This window comes from Trematomus bernacchii, unplaced genomic scaffold (assembly GCF_902827165.1).
Source record: "Trematomus bernacchii unplaced genomic scaffold, fTreBer1.1, whole genome shotgun sequence".
Taxonomy (NCBI): domain Eukaryota; kingdom Metazoa; phylum Chordata; class Actinopteri; order Perciformes; family Nototheniidae; genus Trematomus; species Trematomus bernacchii.
This window is the reverse complement of record NW_022987513.1, coordinates 7,633,326-7,658,109: the sequence shown is the minus strand read 5'-3', so window position 1 is coordinate 7,658,109 and position 24,784 is coordinate 7,633,326. Positions and strand designations below refer to the sequence as shown.

General features: G+C 42.7%; 1 protein-coding gene across 1 annotated transcript in view; it reads right to left on the bottom strand.

The window, feature by feature from the left end:
• auts2a (activator of transcription and developmental regulator AUTS2 a) overlaps positions 1-24,784 on the bottom strand; it is a 276,189-nt gene that overhangs the window by 95,703 nt on the left and 155,702 nt on the right. Inside the window, 1 exon segment of the mRNA XM_034114083.1 lies at positions 1,683-1,712. Coding sequence (XP_033969974.1) covers positions 1,683-1,712 — 30 coding nt within the window.

The following is a 24,784-nucleotide window of genomic DNA, read 5'->3' as shown; positions in this document are numbered from 1 at the left end:
AAAATAGACACAAATGAAGACCCCACTTCCATAAACTAAAGGGTTAAGCAATAACAAGTGTTTGTAAAAAAGGGAGTGTGCTTTTACAGTGAAGAGTTAACACATACCAATATACAGTATGTGACACTATAACCGTCCCCAGGGGCCACCATCAGCCTTATGCAGACACATTTCCTGCACAGATCATGCTCAAGAGTGCAAGAAACCTCTTGAGTTTTATGATCGTTCCCAAACGCCACCCTGAAGCAAAACCTTTGCTAGTCCAACATAGAAATTGATCTGATTGCTTCTATTGACATCTTGAACACTTTTAACCTGTAGAACTTGGTTGTCTGTGACCTATTGTGTTTCCCTGCATTTATTGATTTTTCCCGGTAAAATTGTTCTAAAAAAAGAGTAACCAGAATGATTAACCTTAAAGCAAATATACGACGGTATTACATCAAAGGAACAAGCTATATATCTTGATAGTAGGAGGTGTTATTAGCAATAAAGGGAACGTGTAATTCTAATTAGGAAGAGTGTGTCTCGAGGAACAGACAGGCAGGAAGGTCAAATAATAAATAGAGGGATAGATGTGGATGAAGATATACTAACACAAACACTGTACTTAATACTTTGATATGGGGTATAGAGTTTAGGCAAAGATACAGCGTGTACCCAAGCTGTCACAGCAGTCTCATTTAAATGTGATCTAAATCCTAAAAATCCAGAACAGTTCGATTTAGATTTTTCACATCATTAAGTCATTTATAATTAATGCGCAGCTAATTAAGGCTTTCTCATACTTATTAACAGGATGTTTAATTCTAATTACATTACATTCTCAGCCCTTAAAGGGCCCATGTCATGCTTTTCCGGTTATTACCCGTCCCCTTGTGTGTTATGAAGGTTTGTCTGCATGTAAACGGTCTGCAGAGTCACAAACCCTCAAAGTACACCCTGTAGCGAGTAAAACTCTAACACAGAAAATACCTGTCTATGCTGCCCCAGAACGCCTCGTTGGAGATTTTTCATTTTCCATTGTTTGCTTCCTGGGTTCTGTGACGTGTGAACACCCAAATCAACAACAAATGGACCAATCCGCGGAGCACCTCACACACCAGGATCCCTTGGCTGGTAAACGCTGGTAATAGACGAGTTGGGATCGCGGGGAAATGCTCTCCGCAGACCCATTCTCACAGCATTATAAACCTTTTTCTTACTCAATATCAAGCCACACTTATTGTTTTTACTTCGGCTGTGAGTGTTTGTGTGTGCTCAGGATGAGTTTCGCTTGTTCTCGCTGTATCGCCGACCCGGAAACCTGTCCGCTCCTCGCAGCAGCTCGCAGCAGCTCGCAGCAGCGGCGAGCAGCAACGAGCAGCAATGAGCCTCGCAACGAGCCTCGCAACGAGCCTCGCAACGAGCCTCGCAACGAGCCTCGCAATACCTGGTGAATACACATACTATACAGAGATGCTGTATGAGAAACCAATGTGAGTTTGGAAAATTGCACAATGTAAATCTATTCTAGTAGACCTCAACAATGGAAATATGATCAGTAGAAATGGCCAAAACATGGGACCTTTAAGAAATTATTATATGTGCATCTTATTGAAACCACATACTGTAAAGGACGTCTGAAATGATCGAGGCACATTCAATAGCACATTACAAATCCCAGTGAAGGGCAGACTTACCTTGTCGTCTTGGTCACTCTCGGTGTCACACTGCAAAAGAAAGAGAAAGGCAAAGCTGAAAATATGTCTACATTCTTATATTATTACAGACCCTGCTTGGACTGTATCAGTTTCAATCCCAGAGTATATTTTAATTCACTTTTGCAAATGTATGCATATCTTATCAGCACTTTAATGCCAAACTTATCACATACTCATACTCAGTGGCTGAATATCATCAGATCACTTCATTAGCTGACACAAGCACGGGAATGGGAAAAAAAGCTAATTTCTCACGAGCAGCCGTGCCCTTGTTAACATTGAAACCTATGTGAAATTCGGAATCTCAAAACACGAACCGCCACCAGAATTATAATTCCATGATGTGTGTTCCTGCTTGAGGCTGGGAATAGAGAAATGACAAGTAGAGGAAGGAAACTTTGTAATGGAGGGAGGAAAAAAGTGGTTGGATTTCATTTTTCTTTCCATTTCAATTTCAAGGTCCACTTAATTCTTTATCAACTAATTAGTGTGATGCTGGGTGACTGGCGGCCCTCAACGTTGTGCATATGGCTGAGGTGCAGAGAAGCACTGGAGTCGGTAATGAAGAAGGCACTGGGGGGGAATATGGGCAGGGGTTGGCACAGTGTGTGTATGTGTGTAGGCGGGGGGGACAGGGAGTGCAGGGAGGGGATGGTGGGTGTCGATTAAAGTAGGGAGGGAGTGAGTAAAGGGGGTGAAATGATTGACAGCTCAGGGATTGAGCGACAGAAGGCCCTGCCATTTCTCTTTTTTTTCTTCCATCTCTTGTTTTTTGCTGATCTGGGACCCTGCAGAGCTCAAAGGTAGCTGGCTGGGATCGTGGCTGGTCTGTTTCTGTGGCTGGATGGTGAAAAAGGGGCCTTGCGAGCTCAGCAGGAGCATAGCATCCAATTTACAGGCCTGTCCCACATGGCCCCAGGGGCCGCCCGCGGCACACTGCCATGATGGTCAGCTCCAGCAGCTCATAAATTATGCAGAGGCAATAAACGCACTGGGCAAACACTCCTCAGACGTTTTCCTGCTCTCAATTTCTCCCTCACTCTCTTTCTCCACAACCCACAACCTTCCATCCCCCATTTTAATACAGTGTGCAGAGATCCAGTCACCCCATAGATTGCCAGGTAGAAGAGTAAATAACGACAATGAAAGATAGCAGATTCTGATTACATGTGAATGTTGGTGTAATACAGAAAGCTACACACCAAGTATATTTTTGCACATCTATTCTAGCTTGTAAATAAATAGGCGTGTTGGCCATTTATCCTTTTTTTCGTCCTGCTGCAGAGGACTGACTAATGCAACAGCAGACAGGATCTGATGAGCATTAGCCGTCTCAACTGCTTCTATGTATTCAGGCCTCTCAAAACGTTACAACAGTAATGCGACCGAGCACTCATTAGCTGCTGCTCTGCCTGTGCACACTACACACCCGGGAACACAGGCATGCGAGGGGTTCCAATAATGGACATCATTTGAGTTTTTCCACTGTGTTGTGATCCATAAAAAAAACTCTACCAGCCTTTCTTTCTTGTGTTCCCTTTCTTTTCCACTCTCCCTCCTTTCGCTGTTCGCTGGCTGTGCAGCCAATTGCTTTGATTGCCAAGATAGAAGCCGGCTGGAATGACTTGCCCTTGCTTGTGAAGCAAATGGAACATGCTAATGGAACTCATCGTATTACCCGATGCAAAAGTGCCATAGCTCATTACTTTAAGATAAAAGGATATCATTGTAGACGGCAAGCAGAATTGACTTTCTGTGCTGCGACTTGATGATGATTTAATCAACTGCTCTCTTTCACTTCTCATCTCTGCGCCTGTCGCTTTCGCAGGTGCCACTAAACGAAGCACTCACACGGCTAGTGGTGGAGAGAAAAGAAAAGAAATTGCTGTCATTATTTTTTTTCCCTAGGAATAGAGGTATGCAAATTTCCAAGAGCGACAAAGGGTGAAAAAAAGGGACAACTTAATAAAATGGAAATACCTTTATAATGAGCAAAGTAACAATTCCTGAGATCAGACCTGACAGACAAGGGCAGGCAATTTGATCGTCCTTACGCCGAGCTCCCTTGAACTCACCGCTTGAGTATAGAGATGAAAGTAACAAATAATAACATCTCTAAAAGATAAAAAAACACATCTCAGGCATATAAACAAGTCGAAGCTGTCACTCACTGATAAGTGATCATAGTGAACTAATGCGTTGCCTCATGCATAAAGCAACCAGAGGCGGGGGAGAAGAATCCCTGCATATCTGGAATCGTTGCGCTTGTATTTCCACTTACTGACTGTTCCATTAGAAACAGAGACGGAAAGCTAAAAAGTCTCGGCTTTGCATGGAAACGACATGAATGATTGCAACACCTCATCATTAATAACTGAGGCATGGTAGTGTTTTTGGAGGTAAGCATGAGCTCAACAATTCTGTTATTGCTACTGACGGCTGAGTATATAAATCTGCAGAGCTATGGTTAACTGTAATGTCAAAAACACTTTTTACCAATCCTGCGAGGCCATGTCTAATGAAAAGACATATGTCAAAGATTTCAAATGAAATAGATTATACAGAAGAGATGAAAAACACAACAACAATAGTGCTATTGATATCAGTGGTGTTAGCTCTCTGACAGGCGGTAGGAAATGGGTCTTATTTAAAGCAACATTCATGTACAATAAGGAAACCATTAGTCCTGGGAGGGGGCAGACAAAGAAAAGTGATACTCTACCCAGACCCACTGCTATTTACACAGGGCCAGCATTATACTGTACAGCTAGACCCCAGTGTTAGGTTTAAGTAACGCAGGAATGTCAAACATTAGCGTCAGCTCTAAGAGCTGTTGATGTTGGCCTGTATCCGGAGCACTTCTGATTGCCCAAGCTCTCACGCGGGCCTCTCTTTTGGCTGAGTGCACTTACACATTTCCCTACGCTCTATCCAAGCATTGAGCCTTTTGTTTATATTGGTCTGAAAGTAGGAGTAAATTATTCTTGTCCTAAATCCTCTCCAGCTGAGAGTAATAGTGGCCCGATACAAGAGGAGCATAAGGAGCCATGGGCCGAATTCGAAATGATGCAGCTATGCTATTGTCCATAACAGCAGGGCTCACCAAAAGTATTTTGGCTAGAGCTGCCCGCAGAAAAGCGTCTGTACTAAAGAGGTAACCACATCACAGAGGGATGCGTGCAATGCTGGTACGCCATGTTCCCTTTTTTAACATAACCTTCTGGAAATCCACTGGTTCACAATTACTAACAGATGTTAAGTCAATTAAGAACACAAATGACTTAACGGATCATTCTGAAGGCAAACAGTGTGTTTAACTGGCTTATTATAGTTTGGCTTCCCCCGTCTTAAATGTCGTCTCTAATCTAATAATTTCTAAAATGGAATCTATCTATAACTGTAACGGATGCGTATTGTCGCCCCCATGAGTGAGGTTAGCCTCAGGTTATCGTGGTTGCCATCCATGACCTTAGAATTAATTATGGTTGATATGGGCTTCATTAAAGCGCCCCGTTGCACAGAGGGAGGTGTCTGTTTATCAGCCTGAGCCAGGTTGTCCTGCAGGATGGCTGAGGGGGTTAAAGCCAAGGGAAGAAGCCAAGCTGCCTGCATGCCCGGGAGCTGGAAAGACAGCATGAAGGATGGCCGTCATTGCCAGGGTCAGCCATGACAGTGCCGATTTGATGTGCTGTTGTCGAGGGCTCCTCGTTCCCTCCTCCTAACAGCTCCTTCCTGATATAGCTGCGCGCCCTGATGGTTTTTTGCAGCAAACAGTCACATGGCAAAATGGTTTTCCCCCCCTCCCGCGGCATCCTCCTCCATCTGCTGCTGGGGCCTTGGTGCCGCCGACCGCCTGCCTGTCACAGCGTGCGTGGAAATTAGCTGGGGAGGAGGTGCTCGCTTGTGCTAATTACATTTTAATCATTGGAAATGTGTTGGCAAATCAAGCCTTGATTGCCATCTTGGAGCCCAGTGCTTCTCTCTGCAGGTTGAGGGGGGGTGGGGGTTTGTGGGGCTAGAATATGACTGAGCCCAGACTCTCCAAGCTGGTCGCCTCACTCTCCACCACGGCTTGATATGGCGGCATGCCTGGCCTACCGCTGGGTAGAGGCTGTGCCGCATTATTCATGGGGAATAGAGGAAGAGCAGCATGGAGAAATGGGGATCTGTGCCATGCTTATTCTCAAATCCCCCACTCACACCTCCCGTATCCCTCTCCCTTTCTCACCCACACATTACACAGTCTGCCAGTCCCGCCACTGTGAATTGAGGAACAACAAATAGAGCCGGGCAGGAGGAGACTGATGAGCTCAGGGTTTGCTACACAGCACCTGCTTTGGCACACAGAGCTGGAGCAGCAGGCCCCGTATACAATAAACTCACATAAAACTTTCTTATAAAACAGAAACAAAAATAGACACGACTTGGCTACATTAAATCAAGACTTTTATAGGAAAAATAGGCAATGATATGGTTCAGTTTGTTGAATGGAAACACCAACATGCCCGTTGTTTTCAACTTAGCTTCATGTACTGTAGATCATTCACCCATTGTCACTGGTGAAATTAATAATGATCCCCTCTTGAAAGACTTTCGGAAAAAAAATAGCTTTTCCTTTGTCCACTGCCACATGACAGACTGGCACTTTTTTTGAGTTCATTATGACTGTGAATCAAACACACACATGCCCAACTGTCACAATGCTCAAGTCACTTCAGACTGTAGTAAACATGAAATAAACTAGATATAATTCCAGCAGACACATGTTTTTATAAAAAGATATTCATTCAAATCAGTTGAGTAAATACACCTAAAGTCCATGCGGTGGAAGGAAATTCAACATGACATGCCTGACTGGGACAGATCATTAAAATAAGCAGGATTCTGAGGCGATGACATCGAACATCTCATTTCCACAGCGTCTGCTTGATGTCAAACTGTCATATAAAAGTGTGGTTGGAAAGAGAAGACCTCAAAAAAATCCCTAGGAAAAGAAAGCAGCACAGCTTGAGTGTTTGAGACAGTCCATACAGTCATATACGGCAAAGGCCTCTTTCATTAGCCAAGAATGTATCGTCAGGGAGGATCAGACTTCTGTCTGGACTAATATAACCAGGTCTGATCCACATGCGCAGCGCTGGCCAAATGCAGCAGGCCAACATCTGAATGCAATTTCCCTTCAAATGTTCAACTTTATCCAGTAGAAATTCAATTTGACCGCAAACTCTGGATTCTTCTCACTTCTCAAAGGATAGACCATTTTGGGGGAGGATTGCAGAAAAGTAAATATTTTCATAAAATAATAAAAATGTTATGGTCCATGACCTTTCATTCAAATACTCTACAGTACAATTGTTTATGTTTTATTTCACTGGACAGTGCCAAACTTTAGTGAAAGAAAGTTTGAGACCATTAACTAAACCTGAATCTTCCTAACATTAGTTCCACATTGCTAAACCTCTAACGATTTACACAGTAAAAATAGCATCAACAATGTCACATTGGAGAGGTGGCTGTTCACTGTCTGCAAAGGGACTCCATGTTGAGGTGTGAGCAGAGAAGTGACAAGGAGCGCTGTCTGAAAAGCAGATACACAGACAGAATGACATACTTCCAGATGCCTGGGATGAAACGATATGTTCCGGAGACATTCAAGAGGTGTATGTTGCTTTCTTCAGAGTGGAGGAAGGTAGGACATTTAACTCAAGCGAAGATGTGTCAGTGTACTACTGAACTGATGCTTGGCAAAAACAGATATTGCCTCAGGGTAAAGCTCTCTGTTGATCAGTGCCATCCACCCACCCACCAACACATACACACCTGACAAGGACCAGGGTAGGGAGGAAGGAACAGAGAGGTGCAGTACTTTGCTTTCTTAAAAATCCATTGTTATACAAGCAAGTTCAGTGTGTCTCCGTCTAGAATCATTGGTGTGGCTTTCCTGGCTACAGGCGCCTGGAGGTGGGAAGTGTTTACTGGCTATCTGATAGAAATGGAAAAGAACAACACACAGCTGCAGCACACCAGTGTGGGCACATACACAAACGCCCACAAACACACACCTTGCCTGATCCCACTCTTGCACTGTTTCCATAAGCCAATAGGGGACTGAGGCACAGAGCAGATGCTGGATTAATCAACGATTAATAGAAGGATTTTGAGATAATTACATACATCAAATTGCATTGTTTGTACGGTTATGGGAACTCCCCTGAGATGAATCCTCTCGGTGTGTATTTTAAGTACCCCACATGCTACACATTAAAAGTGATGTGATCTGGCATCTTCATTACAGCAATCAGGCCGCACGCATAAACAATCAGTTTGTGGCATGCTCCTAAAGAAGCAGAATTTCCTTTGTATCATTTAGTCAAAATGTATTTCTGTAGAAAGTGCTGTCAGGAGGAAGTTTTGTACAGCTGACTAGATGGAATTAAACAGGCACATTTCATTTTGGTCCCCTAAAAATGTATCGTTCAGCGAACTTGTTCCATTCTCTTCTGTCACTTTTGGTTTTGAAAAAACAAAATGGTACTGCTGGTTTGTATACACTGTATATGTATATTTCTATATGATAATATAACGTGCAATAAAGCAACTATCTCTGTCTGCAGCCTCTAATAAAACGCGTTACATTCATAGCTTTATGTATGCTGACAACAGGCAGAAACCCTTTGTCGTCAAGATATAAACCTCCTCTCACCCCCCATTTCCAGCCCTCCCTCCCTCTACACTGACTCATAGCTGAGGGGGGAGAAAAACATCAGGATTAGGTTCTGTGCCTCTAATCACTTAACTCCTCACACCTGATGGCACACTATTAACTTTGACTGTCTCCAGTGACCCTGCGGGTCGTTGCCCATCACATCAAGTTTTTATTAGGGAATTTTCCTCATCATTAGCCATGGCCTGGAAACGAGCCATTAATATTCATACTGGCAAACTAAAATGAGGTCCCACTGATTTCCCATCATCCAGGCTATCTGCGCAGCTGCTGCCGTTAACAACCACCCCGGTGCTGCATATTCGCCACATATCATTATGGGGCTCCATAAAGCTCTTTCTTTAGGTCTGCCATGATGGGAAGGAGAGCAAGGTGCAGGAGGAGGAGGAGGAGAACGCTGTGAGGCTCGCAGCCAGCTGACGCCCGTCTGAGAGAAACTGCCCGGCTCTGCCAACAACCCGCCTGGAAGTCTGATGCATAAAGGCTGCCACTGTCAACGCTAACAACCCCTGCAGGCTCTGCCAGGGACACAGCTGATACTGAGTTCCCTCAGCTCTCCCACATTAGAGCACAGACTGTTCATCAGTCTGTAATGGCAGCTAGGAATACGTTGCCTTGGAAAGGTTTGAAATCACTTAGGTAAGAATTATCGGTTATTTATTTTTAGAAGTTGTAAGGTGTTTGTTTTAGATATATCTTCAAAGTAAAAGGCATTATATTAGAACACCGGAAGTCTGAGTAAATGCTCCCCATGCATTCAAAATGGCTGCCCATGTTTCCGTAGACTGCATTACATTGGCAAAAGGATCCCTTTTGGTTTGCCTGCTTCTCTGTTAACAGAGAAGGGCATCTCACATCTCTGCTGCCAGCAGGGGCTCGGGCTCCACACGGTGTGACCACAGGCCTGATAAGGTGCCTTCAAGCAACGGTGTCCAAGGCATCTCCTGCTGATAAGACCTTCTCTTCCCCACTCACCCAGGCGGAGACTATCTGGCCCCGATGCAAGGGAAGGCCTCCCCTGAGTCACGGGTGGGAGCAGCAATTAAATAGCAACACCCTGACAGGCCGAGATAAACTTCACCTTTTTGCTCTTTCACTGCATCACGTCTCATAGATGTGAGGTCACCCCCTTGGTGCTCCTCCATGAATTAAACATGAATATTTTATCTCTAAACAATTATGTGAGAAGCCACACCCTATGTCAGTCTATTTAGTTTACATAATATACTGTATTTCGATTGCTGGGCATTATTAGTTGGGAACTGTTTCATTACCCGAGTTTGACAATGGTGTCTTGATTTCATAAACAGACTGCACAGTCAACAACTTTCAGTAAGAATGAGAACATAAGGTGAGACACCAAAACAGATGCAGACGCTTCAGCACCGTCTTCCAAATAATTAGAGCTGCAATGACAAAAACACTTTGTTATTCTCCTACTATGATTTGCTAGCTGTCGCAGTGTACATCAGAGTTGCCTCATTATACAGAAATGCTCAAATAAAAGCCGACACTGCACACTCCTGTCAAGATTCTGTCTAGCACACATGCAAACAAGCGCAGATGAATAAACATTAGTTGTTGTTGAGGGCTGGTCTTTGAGCCGCCAGGCTGACAAAGATCCGCTTTGTACAAAATAAAAATATTTAATTTGAAAGACTGATGCAAGGCAAAATGAAATTAAAAGGAACCCATGCTAACTGCTAAAACAAATTACTCGCAGCGCGCTAAATTACATTTGCTCCTCCATCAGCAAGATCAAACGAGCCTAGTTTGACTCTCCTGCGCTAATGATTTCCTGCACTCACCTCCTTTTTCATCCCAGGGGTGTTAATAAACACTCAGTCTGGTTTTTTGTTTGTTTGTTTGGTTTATTTATACATTTCCCAGCTCAACGTCTCATCCCACTCCCTCCCTCTCTCGTTCACTTTGCCCACGCCGGTGGCAGGCTGGGTGAATTAGAGGGATCTAATGTAATCCCAGGGACAGCGGGCTTCTGAAAAACGTGCTCAATTAAAGCAGGATGAGCCCAGTGGGAGCGTCCCTGGCGGAGCGTGGGGTGACTGACGCAGCCCTTTGGTTAGGATTAATTAGCATGCTAAGTGGTAGAGCACGATAGCAGGCTGGAAGCCACAGACAAGCCATCTGACATCCACCACCTCCCACAGTACCAGCAGAGCAGTCAGGGTTCAAATTAGTCCAGCCCACCTTTGTCCCCCAAAGCCTGATTTAACCCCTGACAAATACACATTCATACTTGTCAGAGATAAGTAGACTGAGGCTGTCTGAGGCAGAGCTCCCAGCTCAAAATAAATTCCATATCTGCACATCTTTGGTGAGAAAATTATAAATACAGTGTCTCAAACATGACAATTCTTGTTGATGTTTTTGCAGGCTCCTCAGTTTTCTTAAAAACAAAAGCTTTCTCTCTCACTTTTCAGTAGTCAACAGCCTGTCAACATGCCAGGTAGTTCCACAATATCACAGGACTCAACTCAACTGAAGGACAGCTCATGGATTGCAGTTGACCAGAGATAAGTGCAATAAAAGGAATGTAGTGATGACGGCTTGTTCTGCTCCTTGAAACCAATAGCAGTTTGCAAACATTCTGTCAAACTGTGATTGCCAATGTGGAACTTTGATTTTGGAAGTAGGCTCTCTTGCAATGTATCATGTGATTTTTGTTTGATGTATTGTGAATTGAAAGACAAGTAATGATTACAAATGTTTTCCTAGGAATAACTGGTTTTAGCGCTTACCGAAATGAGAAAACCGGCTTATAGCCATCTTTACTTCTGCTAAAGCTTTTTTACACTTGGATGAATGGTGTATCATGGTCCAAAGGGCAATACATTCATCTGGTGTCGGAATAATAGGAACAATTGGTTCCTGAATGTGAAAAGGAATGTGAATGCAACTTCAAATTGTTACAACAATTGAAAACAGATATCAATGTGTTGTCAAAATGCTCAAAGCAATAACATACAGCCCTTAAGCTTATATATTTGTTCTACATTATGACTCGGGGGTCATTCATATGCAAAAGTCAGAAGAACGATTTTCACATCTGGAAGTGGGACTATCCGAGGAGCAGTGAACGCACCATTGGCGGCCTTTGGGGAGGTCTGCGCTCTACATTTGCCATTTAAGTTGACTGTTAACAGCAACAAGAAAATAGACTAAATCCATGTTAAGTAGAAAGAGTTGGAGACCACAGCTTTTTTTGGGGTCAGCTGTCATGTGGTGCACTGGTGTTTTTCTAGGCCACTGGTTACTGCTACCCTCGTGTGTTGTTACAGTGTCTCTGAATAAGCGATCATGCTCCAATAAAAACTGACCTACCCTCAGCCCCACTCAAGAGCTTTCAAGCCAACTCAGCACTCCCACATAGTTTATGACAAACCCTCTCTGGGCTTTCTTACAGACCAAAGACACTGGAGGAGGGAGAGAGAGAAAATCACAGGAGTGTTTTGTCAGCCGTAATTACTCTCCAATTATATGGTCAAAATATGGCATTACAGGGCACTTTGTTGTCCAGGCAGCCTGGCTTTGATCAAGTTGTGGCAGAATGTGTTTCGCATTAGAGGCCCCACTATGATGTATGTTTCCTGTCACGACAAGGATAACAGTGAGGTCAGCAGAGCAAGGACCCCCCCTCCCCTGGTGGGAGCAATAGCAGTCCCGCATCCATCCCTGAAGCACACTATCCTTCTCTGGCCAGGGAGTAAAAGGTTGGTGAGGAAGGGAGAAACAAGGTGGGAAAAGAGAATAAAGTTTCAGTAGGTGACTTATAGAAATGTTGAAAAATAAATCTTCTGGTGGCAAAAATAACAGCAATAAGAAATTGCATTGTCATGGACTCTACTTATAGTACTTATGTTTTTCTTTAAGTACAGAGGGTGTTGTATGCTACAATCTGCAAAAGCCCCCTGACATAAATGTGAACATTTTGATATTGGGCTAAAATATATTTGAACACAATTTGAATGATTGATATTAAGCAGAAATTGGAAAGTGCCTCCAGTGGTCAACATCTCCTCTGCATACATTCAAACTAAATATATGTTCAGAATAGCGCGATTGCAGGATATGTTAAACAGGATATTATCTCTGTGGGCAATGTCATGGTTGAAGTGAACCCTGCGGTTTTCTTCAGTGGTGTGAAGTCGATAGACCATTCATCACTTTAAGACTGTGCCAAGATAAGAGACTGTTGCCCTGGAGCCCTACAGCTGACATCATATATTAACACTTAGTGTTCTAGGAAAATTACAATGACTTTGAAATCGGTCCTTGGGTTGGCAGTGCTCTGACACAACCCACTTATCAAAGAAGCCCATGTGGGTAAAGAGAAACATTTCACTCCAGCATCTCTGGGCTGAGCAGAGCTTGCCAGGCTCTTGCTGGTCGTCTGCTCAGGGCCAGGGAGAGCTCGTCCTGAGGGATATCAGTGGCATCCCAGGCCAGGCATGGCATGTGCTCTCTCCAGGATGCCCCCCCCAGGCCCTAATGCATGCTGGCCTATGCTGCGGACACTACCATCTGTGCTGCCTCCCGTTGGTAAGTTGGCAAACGAGCCCTCTCCTGATTTGGGCGTTAGGCCCGGGGGTTGAAGAAGGAGGAGGAGGGTGGCTGTGGTGTGGCGAGGGATGCTCCCTGGTGTTTCAGAGAGCCACTCCATAACACTTTTCTCATGAGCGCTCCTCCGGAGGGCTGCTGGAACGTCTCGAAGCCATCTGGGGAGAAGTGGAGCGTGGCAGGGAGCAGCTGGACGCGTACAGCTGCTATTTAAGCTCTGGCAGAAAAGCTCCATATCAGTCAGTCAGCAGGAAATGCAGGGAGCACCGCAGAGCAGAACCTAGCAGAGGAGAGCTCACGACACCAAACTCCTGTGCCACACTACTGACATTAGCTCATTCTGTATTTTTAAATCACAGAGAAAAAAGAGCAGCTAAAAAATGTGCAGCTGATTCAAGAGAATCGTTTCTGTACCGTCAAATCATGCCATCTCAAATTCATTCCAGACAAGAAGATTTGTTGCCAAAAACTGTTGTTGTGGTAGATTATGTACATTTCTCTCTAATGAAAGTTAAAAAAAAAAACATCAACTGCATATTGGGAACGTTAAGCGAGAATAACATTTTATATAATCTTGTGTTAAGAGGAGAATGCAAGTACAGAGCCAGGAACATGTCATGTTATCTTAAATGTGGTTTGTGGAGCAGTGTACATGAGATGTTATCTCTAGGCCAAGACAAGTGTGAACGGGGTCTAGTCAGATAAAGAGAGGCAGGTCACATTACGCTGTGGGAATCTGCCTCGGTTTACAGCAGCTCTTCACTTCATGACTACTTAGTAGTTTAATGAAAGCAAATAGAGACGGGACGAGCTTGATGACTAACAGACTTCCTCAGAACTAATGCACACTAATAATTCACTCACATCCAGAGTAAGGGTATACTTTTATACAGCTGTAAGCACCCTAACCATGTGTCTGGGTTGAGATTAGAGTCCTGGGTAGGCATTTCGGGAGAAAATAAATGTTGGGTTAGCAACATAAAAAAATGCACCAAACACCTCCATTATCTTATTTTAGGGCACCAGTGATATGTTTTCATAGAACTACCAACAATTAAGAACTGAAATAGAGAGATATAAGGTCATCTCAAACATTGGCTTTAATGAATAAAGACACTAACCAAATTATTTGTAGAACATACCGACCATGAATTTTCAATGTCAACTGCAAGTCTATGAAATGCATAGTGAGAAATAAAAACAGTTTTTTTGACCGAGAAAAATGCGTACTCATATGTTGCTTTTGTTAACAAAATCCAAAGCTTAGAATGAAAATATTTGAAAAACATTTTGTAATACCAACACTTGTAGCTATGCTCTTCTCCACTTTGAAATGTGCCTGACAGCACGTACACTAACAATACAAAAAAAAATAGAATTGGATCCTCAGCAAATGTCGATTGGCCACAGGAGACTGCAAGGGAGGTTTTCTTACAAAGCTGTACAAGTCTTGATTCTTGTGTGGATCCCTGGAGCCCAGCCCCCCCATGTTGAGCTTTGGGGGGGGGAAACTGCTTGTCAGGAGAACATTAATTATAGTGTTAAAGGTAAAATAAGTATTGACTTCCTCTCTTCTGCAACCTCCCAAACCACTAGCAGACAGCAAAGCCCACAGCCCCTGAGGTAAAGTCTTCTACTAGCACAGGCCCAGGAGCTAACTGGAAAAAAAGCCCCACTAAGACCAATTAAGGCCTTCACTAGAAGACTGAAAGGAAGACAAATGGAGGCAGAAGGCCCGATTACAAGAAACCTTTGTACAGATGTAAAGCAATTAGAGCGGTCTCAGGGGCCAGACAGTGCGGTACCTGTGAGTCATGGATCCTACAGCCAGTCGAAAGTTGGAACAATCCTTCTTTTCTGTTTAGGGCCCCAGTCAGCCTGTGTATTAGTGTCATATATCAGCCGATAGCCTCAGTATTGGTTTCTCTAGTGCACGGAAGAGGCAGTAGTCTGCCAAAGAGGACCACTCCACCCTCCATTATCCGTCTGTTGGGAGAACAGGGGCTCTATTATCCATTCAGGCGGGGCCTTTTCGATAAAACAAGGCCAGATAGGAAGTGTGGAGGCTCTCAGGTGTCTCCTTCCACCAGGGAAGTTTGTCAGAGAGGTCATTCTGATAAAAGCTGGGGTAATTATACTGCACAGCTCCACCGATTACCAGTCAGAGCACATTTAACCAGGAGAGCACCGTGACCTCTACATCACAATGGAGTGAGAGCAAATCTACAATGTAGTAGCTTCAGTTTTATACAATCTATATTCAACAATCTATATGATAATGTATGAAGAATTATTAGTTTGCCTTATGACATCATTTTTGCTTAACACCCAGGCTTTCTAGATTACCCACAGTCCCCTCTGCAGTGTGTCTGCTGCTGTCACTAATGGACAAAACAAAGAGCAGATAGGGTCACAATCTGCAGAGAGCTACAAATTATTGCTAATGGAAATTTATGTTCAGTGGTCCGTTCTACAATTAGCTAAAGCAAAAACCCTCCTTGTGACCTGAGATTATCAAATAATTTTGACAAATGGAGGCCGGGTCTATAATGACCTTTTTCCCTTCCTCCAAGACGAGGCAAGCTGCAGCCCTCATTATTTATGGGTGGCTTTAAAAAGCAGGTATAGGAGAATGAATGTGCAGCTGTCAGTGTGTGTAATGGGGCTAATAATGGTGTCCTGTGCACCGCATAATGAACCCCACCCCCATAGAAAAGCTATCTCCCCTTCTTTGCCAGTTTGATGAGCAGCCCATTATTCAGCATTCTCCTGCTTTAAAATCCTCAGTGTGCATGTGGCGGTGTGGCCCGTAGAAACTTGAGTCAGAGCTAGTAAAGCATCTTTGGGAAATGACTATTGCAGCTGTTTCAGCTATTTGTCTCATTTGTACAGTAGATACTTAACACTTACCATCAAAGTAACAAAGATGGAGTTCCTGTCTGCTAAATGTTAATTTTAAAGGGGATTTGGATTCAGAAGGGACTACTTTGTCTTATTTAACTACAAATTCATTTGAACCACATAAAAACAGCACTGGGAAAACCTAGCTGTCATTAAGTGGAAATCCTATAAATGCAACTATGGACGGCAATATAAAATATATGTGTCATTGCTTGGATCTGCCAGTGCAGTAAATCTGCACAGCAGTGCCTAGCTTGATTTGGGAGCTGAAGAAAACCATTTGACTTCACAGTTCAAGCTTGATGAAGTCCCTAGATGCTGCTGGTTAAAGACTTAAGCAGATGGCCAAATACTTGGCAAAAGAAAAGAGCTGCTCTGAATACTTTTTGGCAAATCTACAGGCATATGGCAAAAGTTCATGCCAAACACTCCATTTCATAAAAAAAGATCCAGCCTGCAGGAAAGCAAACGCATATTATGAAAGAGACAGAGAAATGAGGGAATGATAGAAAGATGTTAAAATGCCAGAAATGTGATACTGTTTGCTCTATTCACATGCCATTTACCATGAGCCCATGCAGATCTTTTCAGTCTTAAACAATGACTACCGTAATAGGATGGAGTGGACGGGTTAAGCAGGGTTCTGCTTTAGATCAGGGAAGAATCTACAGCACTGAGCGGCTGAGTGAAGGAGAAAGCGCCCTCAGCACTACGGGAAAATCAGACTTCACTATCCTGGATTGGACATCCTTTTGACTGCGGCCAAAAGATTAGGAGCAAGGACATTTTGTGGTGAGTGGATACATATTTAAGATCTGAGGAGATCACTTGTGGGATTTGGTATCAATAAAGACACAGATAGCAGAAGACTATAATCCATCAGGAAGAAAATCAAATCAAAACTCATATCCTGTGTAAAACAGTTAGGCATCAACTGTATGAGCCTCGACTCAGTGGTCTCAGAGTTTGTATAAATAAGAAAGTCACGTGAAGTTTAAAAAAAAGAAGAAGTCGAGGAAAATTGTAGACTTGAAGATAGAGGCTTGGTAACAAATGGAAGACAAAGGATGATTGGCAGCAGATGCAACATTAGTGGGAGGAATATCTCTCAAGTGCTTGACAGAAAGAGAGGGAGTGTCAATCACTCTGCTCCAGAGGATGCTTCCAACAATCCTTAATCACTTGTTTTTGTTGTACTTGTGGTCCTGTTTTATTATGTTACACAACACACATCTGTTTCATCTGGGAAAACAGCCTTAAACGTCACAGCGCTGTCAACGCAATATCCACCTTCATTCTCTTCTTCATGTAAGGTCTTGAACATGTTGGGATATGATGGTTTGAAGAAAGATATTCTTCAAACCTTGTACAAAAACACACTCTGTCTAAAGGGTTATTGGTTGAAATGATTTAACATAACCTGAACCCAAGATATTGGCCTTGCTTGCTTTAATTATACAAAACGGTATTGTAAGAGACATAAACCATTACCTTTTAAAAATAAAAGCTGACAAATGCTGCCATTTTTAATAACAGCACCTGAAGAAAAAAACCGTTTGTGAACCTTACATGAAAGTGAGGCCAAGGACGTTGTATCCCAAGCGTTAGATTGCTTTCACATCTGATGATTAGCCTCATCCATGCTAATTACAGTGAATGGAAACTAATTAAGAAGAACTATGTGTCAGCTAATGAGGATTCCGGGCTCTGTCCATCTTATAACCACATTTGCAATGCACTGCCCGCCGGCTACTACTCCTCTCCTTTAAAACATATTTTCTAGCTCAGAGAGCCACAGACAACCTTTTATATCCAAAGCAAGCAGATGAAACCATCACTTGTGTGTCAGTCACAAATTAGCAGTAATAGGATGAGCAATTAAAATTCAGTTAGAAGAACAGGGCATACATTCTATTAGGACGACTACCCGGAAAAGAGTTTAAATGGAAATCAAGAAAGCATTGAATCTAAGCGCTGTGTTTGGGTACAGATAGTTCTCTTCTGCAAAATCTCCCTTCAGTTCTCTCTCTTTCCTCTGTGGTATGTCCTAATGATGTGCATACTGCTGCCATGAAGTTAATAAGCAGCTCTAGCAGGACAGGAGAAACTCTTCAAAAAGCTGACCAATTACCTCAGCGCCAGTTCTTTCTGCCAGATCTGCCTTCACCTGCCTTCACCTGAAAATACCTGGAGTTGAGAGGGACATTAAACTGCTGAGCCGGTCCATCTGGTTCCATCTGGCCTGACTGGGACTTTTCTCAGCCAGGAAGGCAAACAGGAATATAATTAGGCCAAGAAGATATGGCTATCGCTAGCTGCTCAGCAACAGTCAAGATGGCAAGCGATGGAGCCATTCAGAAGATACACACCACTGATGGGACTGACAAGGCTTAACTGAGACTTTTCTAAGGACTGTCGGCCCACGACAATCTCTGAGGATGAACATCAGCTTGTCCGAGTGACAGCCTGTGGCCTCAGTGGTAATGACTGAATAAACCACAAGTGTCAAGGAAGTCTCTAAAATACGATGTTGGGCGTTAAAAAACTAGCTTATTAGTGATGCTAATATAAAGCTATAGCTTGACAAATTCCCTCTTCTAGATTAATCCCTATCTAATACCATTAATCTGAAAGCAAGCATGCTGTTCCTCTTCAGCGTGAGCCACGCTTTGACGCTTATTTCAGCAGCAGTTGCTCAGCCAGCTGCAGGTTTAACCACAAGGTATTTACCGCCTCATCTCAGTTCTCACTGTTTGGTTGGCAACAACACCTCTGCAAATTCACTTTGCATTTTGACTAAATGAAAAGGGATTGTTGATGTCAATCACGAGGCAGGCAGCAGTGAGCTTTGAATGCAGCACACTAGGCCGGAGAAGCTTGTTTAAGCACACATACTGGACATAGGAGCTCTCAGGAACACACATACCTCAGCTATGCCTGGTCTCACAGCAGAGCTCAGGCTTATAATTAGCCACACGAGCTGCAATCAGAGCCCAATGACAATACTGCTCCGATGGCTTGTTTTCCTAACCTCCGCGAGACCTCAGGCAGAGGTCCACTTACCCCGTCAGATCCAGCCCACCGCTGAAATCAAAACACTGAAATCACTCTTTTCCACTGCAGCGCCACTGATTAAATGTGCAGAGAGTAGAGTGCAATTTGCTAAATTACAAGTATTTTGCACATGTAAATATAGTTTAATTACAGCAATTAAAGAAGATTATGGGAGATTGGCAGATGGGGAATGTAATGTTGTTTTAATTAGAGTTTGAATGCACTGTAACACAAACAGAATGTTAACCCCCTCAGAACAGAATGGGTTGTTAGGCCCTGACAAATTGTATCCTGATGCAGCGTTCTCAAAGCTTATAATCACCTGCAGCTAAAACGTGTGCGATAGGGAAGAAAAAGAGGCTAGGAAAAATAAAGACCTGGAAAATGATGGCAGGGATAAGGAAAAAGGGAGAGGCATCTAAGAAAGGGATGCAGAGACAATGAAAAACAGATGTCTTGTTCCCTGACCATACTGTTTTAGGAGTAGCATGCTGAATTAGGATGACAAGTCAAAATATATATTTTGACAAGAGTTAATGCGGCATTAAAGGCATTTCAATTGGATTCAGACCTAGAGATCAATCACAGAACATTTGAAACAGCTCATGTGCTTGGATACGAAGAAAATCGGAAATGAAGACTAACAAAAGGTCTTGGAGCAACATCAAAGCTTAACCAAGAAAAATACGGAACTAAGCTGACAGTGAGTTAAAAAAACTCCCGACCACAAATACGAGAATACAAGGATCAAAAGACTTTTCTGAAATTACCATATATTACAAAGGAAGGCCAACGTAATACTGTTCAAAGTAAACACCTTCACATCAAGCATTAACAATAACAACCATGTGAATTTACAGAGAGAAAACACATGTTTAACTTAATCACCACACACGTCAGGTGACTGTGGTGAATGTTTGGGTATCTCCCTCTGAGGGATTTTGGGGTCATGTACCCTGGATCGAGAAAAATCCCCTCTTAGGATCTATATAGCTGTGTAGCAACATTTAATACATTCCAGTCAATAGCCTATTAGAAATTCTAATTGAAAGTTCAATGCCCTTACTTTAGGGCTTGCACTAAAGATTGCCTTTGGAAAGCCATTTGAAGGCTTAATCTCTTTATCATGCAGTATTTGGAAACCTAACTTTGTTCTTGTTAGGCGGATCAATTGCATTAATTTACAAAACGGGGGGAAAATGTCAACCTTCATCCTTTAAATTCAGGCTGGGTGAAGAAGGCGCATTAAAGAAGGGCACCACTGCTCTCCCCTATATCAATAGAAATAGGTGTCATAGGAGACTTGACCTACACATTTTAATTACCACATGAAAAATTCAGCCTCTTAGCCATAGCGCAAGCTATCCCTGCCAGTTAACCCTTTCAGGGTGAACTTAACATTTCCACACACATACATACCATATATTATGAAGCATACAGATTGTACAGTGTTCTCATACAGTATCTTCATATGGATGTTACAAAAAGCTGTCAATAGATTATGCTTAAACTATATATCATTCAATTGTGGCGAAATGGTGTTACATTTCCGACTTTTAAAAGGTTTTAAGCATAAGGCTGAATATATGAGGTGTGTATATATAAACATGTGGAAAAATGTTAGGTATAGTGCATTGCAGAGGTGGGACCAAGTCATTGTTTTGCAAGTAAAATGGTAAATGGTAAATGGACTGTACTTATATAGCGTTTTATCCAGTCTTTAAGACCCCTCAAAGCGCTTTACATACTACATGTCGTCCACCCATTCACACCCATTCATACAGAGCAGTGTATGTTACTCTAGGAACTAACATTCATACACATTCACACACCGTTGGCCATGCCATCGGGAGCAACTCAGGGTTAAGTATCTTGCCCAAGGATACATCGACATGTTGACTGCATGGGCTGGGATCGAACCCACAACCTTTTGGTTGAAAGACGACCGCACTCCCTCGCAGCCACAGTCGCCCTTAAGTCCAAGTCCAGTCTCAAGTCTTTGCGCTCAAGTCCGAGTCCAGTCTCAAGTCTTTGCGCTCAAGTCAGAGTCAAGTCTCAAGTCTTTGCGCTCAAGTCCAAGTCAAGTCTCAAGTCAAGTCTCAAGTCAAGTCTCAAGTCAGGATGGGCAAGTTCAAGTCAAGTCCAAGTCCTAAACTTTGACAAAACGAGTCTTAAACAAGTCCTTATGTGCTTTTCAACAAATGTAATGACATCGATCAACAGAATAATACTTAATAATCAAACAGCTATTAATTAGTCACATTAATAATTTAATAATCCATTTTCTCTCTGCTGGTAAAGTAACGTGTTTTTTTCTATTTTAAGAGGGATTAGTAAGGTAAGGCTACCGTGACGGTTTGATTCAGAAGGAGTTTAATTGATAAGATCCCTGATGTTGAGGTAACCAGAATGTTTATTTCCACTGTACAACATGTTATAAGGGACCCACAATCTATCTTTATGCAAGGGATAATGTGCAGCAAGCCGGTCTCTATGGGGAAAAGAACACCTGAATCTAGATCCCTCTGCAGGTGGTACTTTAAGTATATTTTGATGCTAATACTTTTGTACTTTTACTTGAGTAACATTTTGAATGCAGGACTTTTTATTGTAACCGAGTATTCCTACACTCCGGTACTTTTACTCAAGTACAAGATCTGAACTTCTCCCACCTCTGGCAATAAATCCTGAGTGGTTACCAAAATAAAACCCTGCTCTGAAGGTTATTTTCATTTTACAAATCCTGCACTCAGCTTTGCTTTCTCCAATATCATTGAAATGCAGCCAGATGCTGCTTCTTTTTTCGGTTTTCACTCATTTCTTGACTTTTTCCGACGCGCTTGCATTTAAATCCGGCTCCCCGTCTCCCCGTCGCTCTGTGTATCTGGCCTGTACCACTACACCTGCTGTCCCACCCTTCTTTCACATGATGGTATGATCCTAGTGTGTCCTCGCATATGATTGGCCGCATGGTGGCTCAGCAAAATAAAGATAACAGTAAAAAAAAAGGCTGGAAATGTAAGGTGAACTCTCAAATAAGAAGAGTTAAAGCAGCAGTTATTGTGGAATTATAAAAGTAATGTTCAGAAATAATACCCTTATCAATATTTGATAACAATGATAATTACATTAGTGTTATGCATGAATGATGAAGTATATTTCGACATCTTTCAATGATGGATTACACTTAACTAAAAATGTTGTTTAATAGAAGAAAGATTTTTGTTATTAACCTGGTTTTTTGCAGTGACTTCCATTAACCTCATTGTGAGTATGCCCGTTGTATTTTGTATATTTTGTAATAAAATGTTTAGACTACCTTATTTTGGTGCAAAAACATGATATGTAATTTAAATCATCCCAAGCTCTATTGCTGCTGTAATAGCTGGCATCAGCTGCTTTCAGCATCAGCTGCTTTCAGCATCGCTCCGCATCATTCCACAAAGTTCATTGTTTTGCATTTTTGCATTAACATTGCGTTTCCATTCCAAAAAAGTAAAGGCCCCTCCTTATGAAAACTAATGACAGGTCTCTGCATTAAGAACTGGCAGATCTATGCTGCCCTCTGCTAGACAACAATGACATTCAATACACTATTTCACTTTGTTTTCTGGGCTACAATTGGATTTATTGTGGCATGGGAAATAAAAATAAAAATAAATAATGATATTTTGCTTTTATTTAGACATTTTAAATCATCCAAGGAGTTCTGGGCTTTATTTAAACCTTGAACTCCTGACATTGTTTCACAGTATACAGCTTTACCTTGACTCCGTATTCATTTCATTTCAGACATAATAGCTTTTAACAGTTGACTACACCTCTATTGTGCGGCCCGTGTTCTGCATGTGCATCAGGGACAGTTCTATGGTTAGCCAGTAATAATGAATCAAAAGCCAGAGAGAGGGACAAGGCTCTGTGGACATGAGCTACATTTCATGTGTGTGAGGTCGCTGTATCCATGTCAAGATGCCTGACTGCACAGCAACCCTCTCCAATAACTGTCATTGACTGTCTCATCTCTCCCAATTCTAAGGCCTGGCACAGAATTACAGAATGACGTCACCCGGGGGAATATCACTGGCATTGTGTACATTCGTCACTTGGAAATTAGAAATGTCAAATACCTGAAACTTGGTAAAAAAAGCTATATATTTCCGCAGGTTTTTGACATTGAGGTTGACAGTATATCCCCTGCTGGTAAAGAGGCTTTACACCATGGTAATGTCGGACCCCTTTTCTGACTTCAGAGGGAACATATTGTTACATGTCTGGCCCTGAAAGGTGCTTCTTATCCAATAACATGACCACCCACCAGCGTGGTCGCAGGCATGGCAGATTCGGGTTGCTTAGAGTGGGACAAGCTCAATATCTAAGCGCATCCTGCCAGATGAATGGAGCCTTTCTGGATGTAAAGACAGCAACATTTTGATTAGTAAGCGTGATTTAATTCCTTTTTCTTCTCAGCATATGTAAAGGATTTAAATGACACGTAACTAGTTAATGAGTACTTCTTTGTTATCTAGGGCAGTGAGACAAGTGTCAGCTTTGTCAGGGATCAGACCGTGTTTTCCTGTCATCTATAAAAAACAAGAGAAGCCAAGAGTCACATTTGGCTCACTTGTGGAGTCAGTCCAGTCCATCAGGGCTGCTGAATAATGTATCGCCTCATGTGGAAATGGGCACATTTACAGGCACTAGCTTGGAACCTAATCCAACCTTCTTTTTCTCACATTTTCCACAGAATTAAAGTCATCTGGCTGGGCCTCTTCAGAGTGCCCTGGTCACTGGTGAGGAGCTCCCGCCAGGGTGCCCTCTCTGCAGCTTTCAACTCTCCTCTTTTGGGTAGGATCATGTGAGAATGACGGGACAGATCACAGGGCAGGACAAAAGAGCCATTCAGGTGTCGGTGGGTTAAAGAAACTTTAACATCCAAAGTCTTTAAATTGTCACATAAGTCAGCGGCTTTTAGACAAATTGAACAAAATGGAACCTTTCAGGAGCCACAGCGAAGTAGCATGTCAGCTCCGGGCACAAAGGGGGCCCCTGCTAGAGAGAGTCTGAATGGCTGCATTATCCTCTTCATGGCTGCCCAGTCCAAAGGCCCATTTCACATCTACTGCCACCTGCTATTAGCTTTCTTACAGTTCTCATGGGAGGCTGCTGATGGATTCCTTTGCTTTAACAAAAAACTAAACAGGCGTGGTAATGCTGATTGAAGACAAAAAGCCGTCACCCTCCCCAACCTCTGCTACGCTTTCTCCTGATCGACAACCGTTACTACAATTTGCCTTGTGAGCTCAGAGCATTCAGTCACTGGGGAACAAATCACATTTTCTTTTCAAATCTGCCTTTTGCTAACACCACAATGTTGAATTCACCACACACAACGGATGAGGGCTTGTGAGTATGACTTGTAAGCATGTATAGTGTAAGAGTATATACAGAGTGAGCATTTACAAAGCAGCAAAACAGTCCTTCAAAAGCAAGTGTATAATACAGCTAAGGTACCAATACTATCATATTCTGTACAGACCAACAGCACAACAAAATAAAATACATAATTAAACGGTTTCTCTGTGAATGTTGCAGCTCTTCACAAGCAGATAAATAAACAGCTTCTTAACCAATCTAGTTAACATGGAAAGCAGCTGCTGGCACTTCAGGCCAAGCAAGAGTGGCACGTCACCTCAAAGCAAAAACAAAAAGAGCAGAAATACTCCAAAACATCTTAATTATTTCATTTTTACATCACTAGCTGTGTTTGGGTGAAAAATATCTTTATCTAGTTGTTGAAAGTCTTTCAAGCAGATCTTGCTCTTAT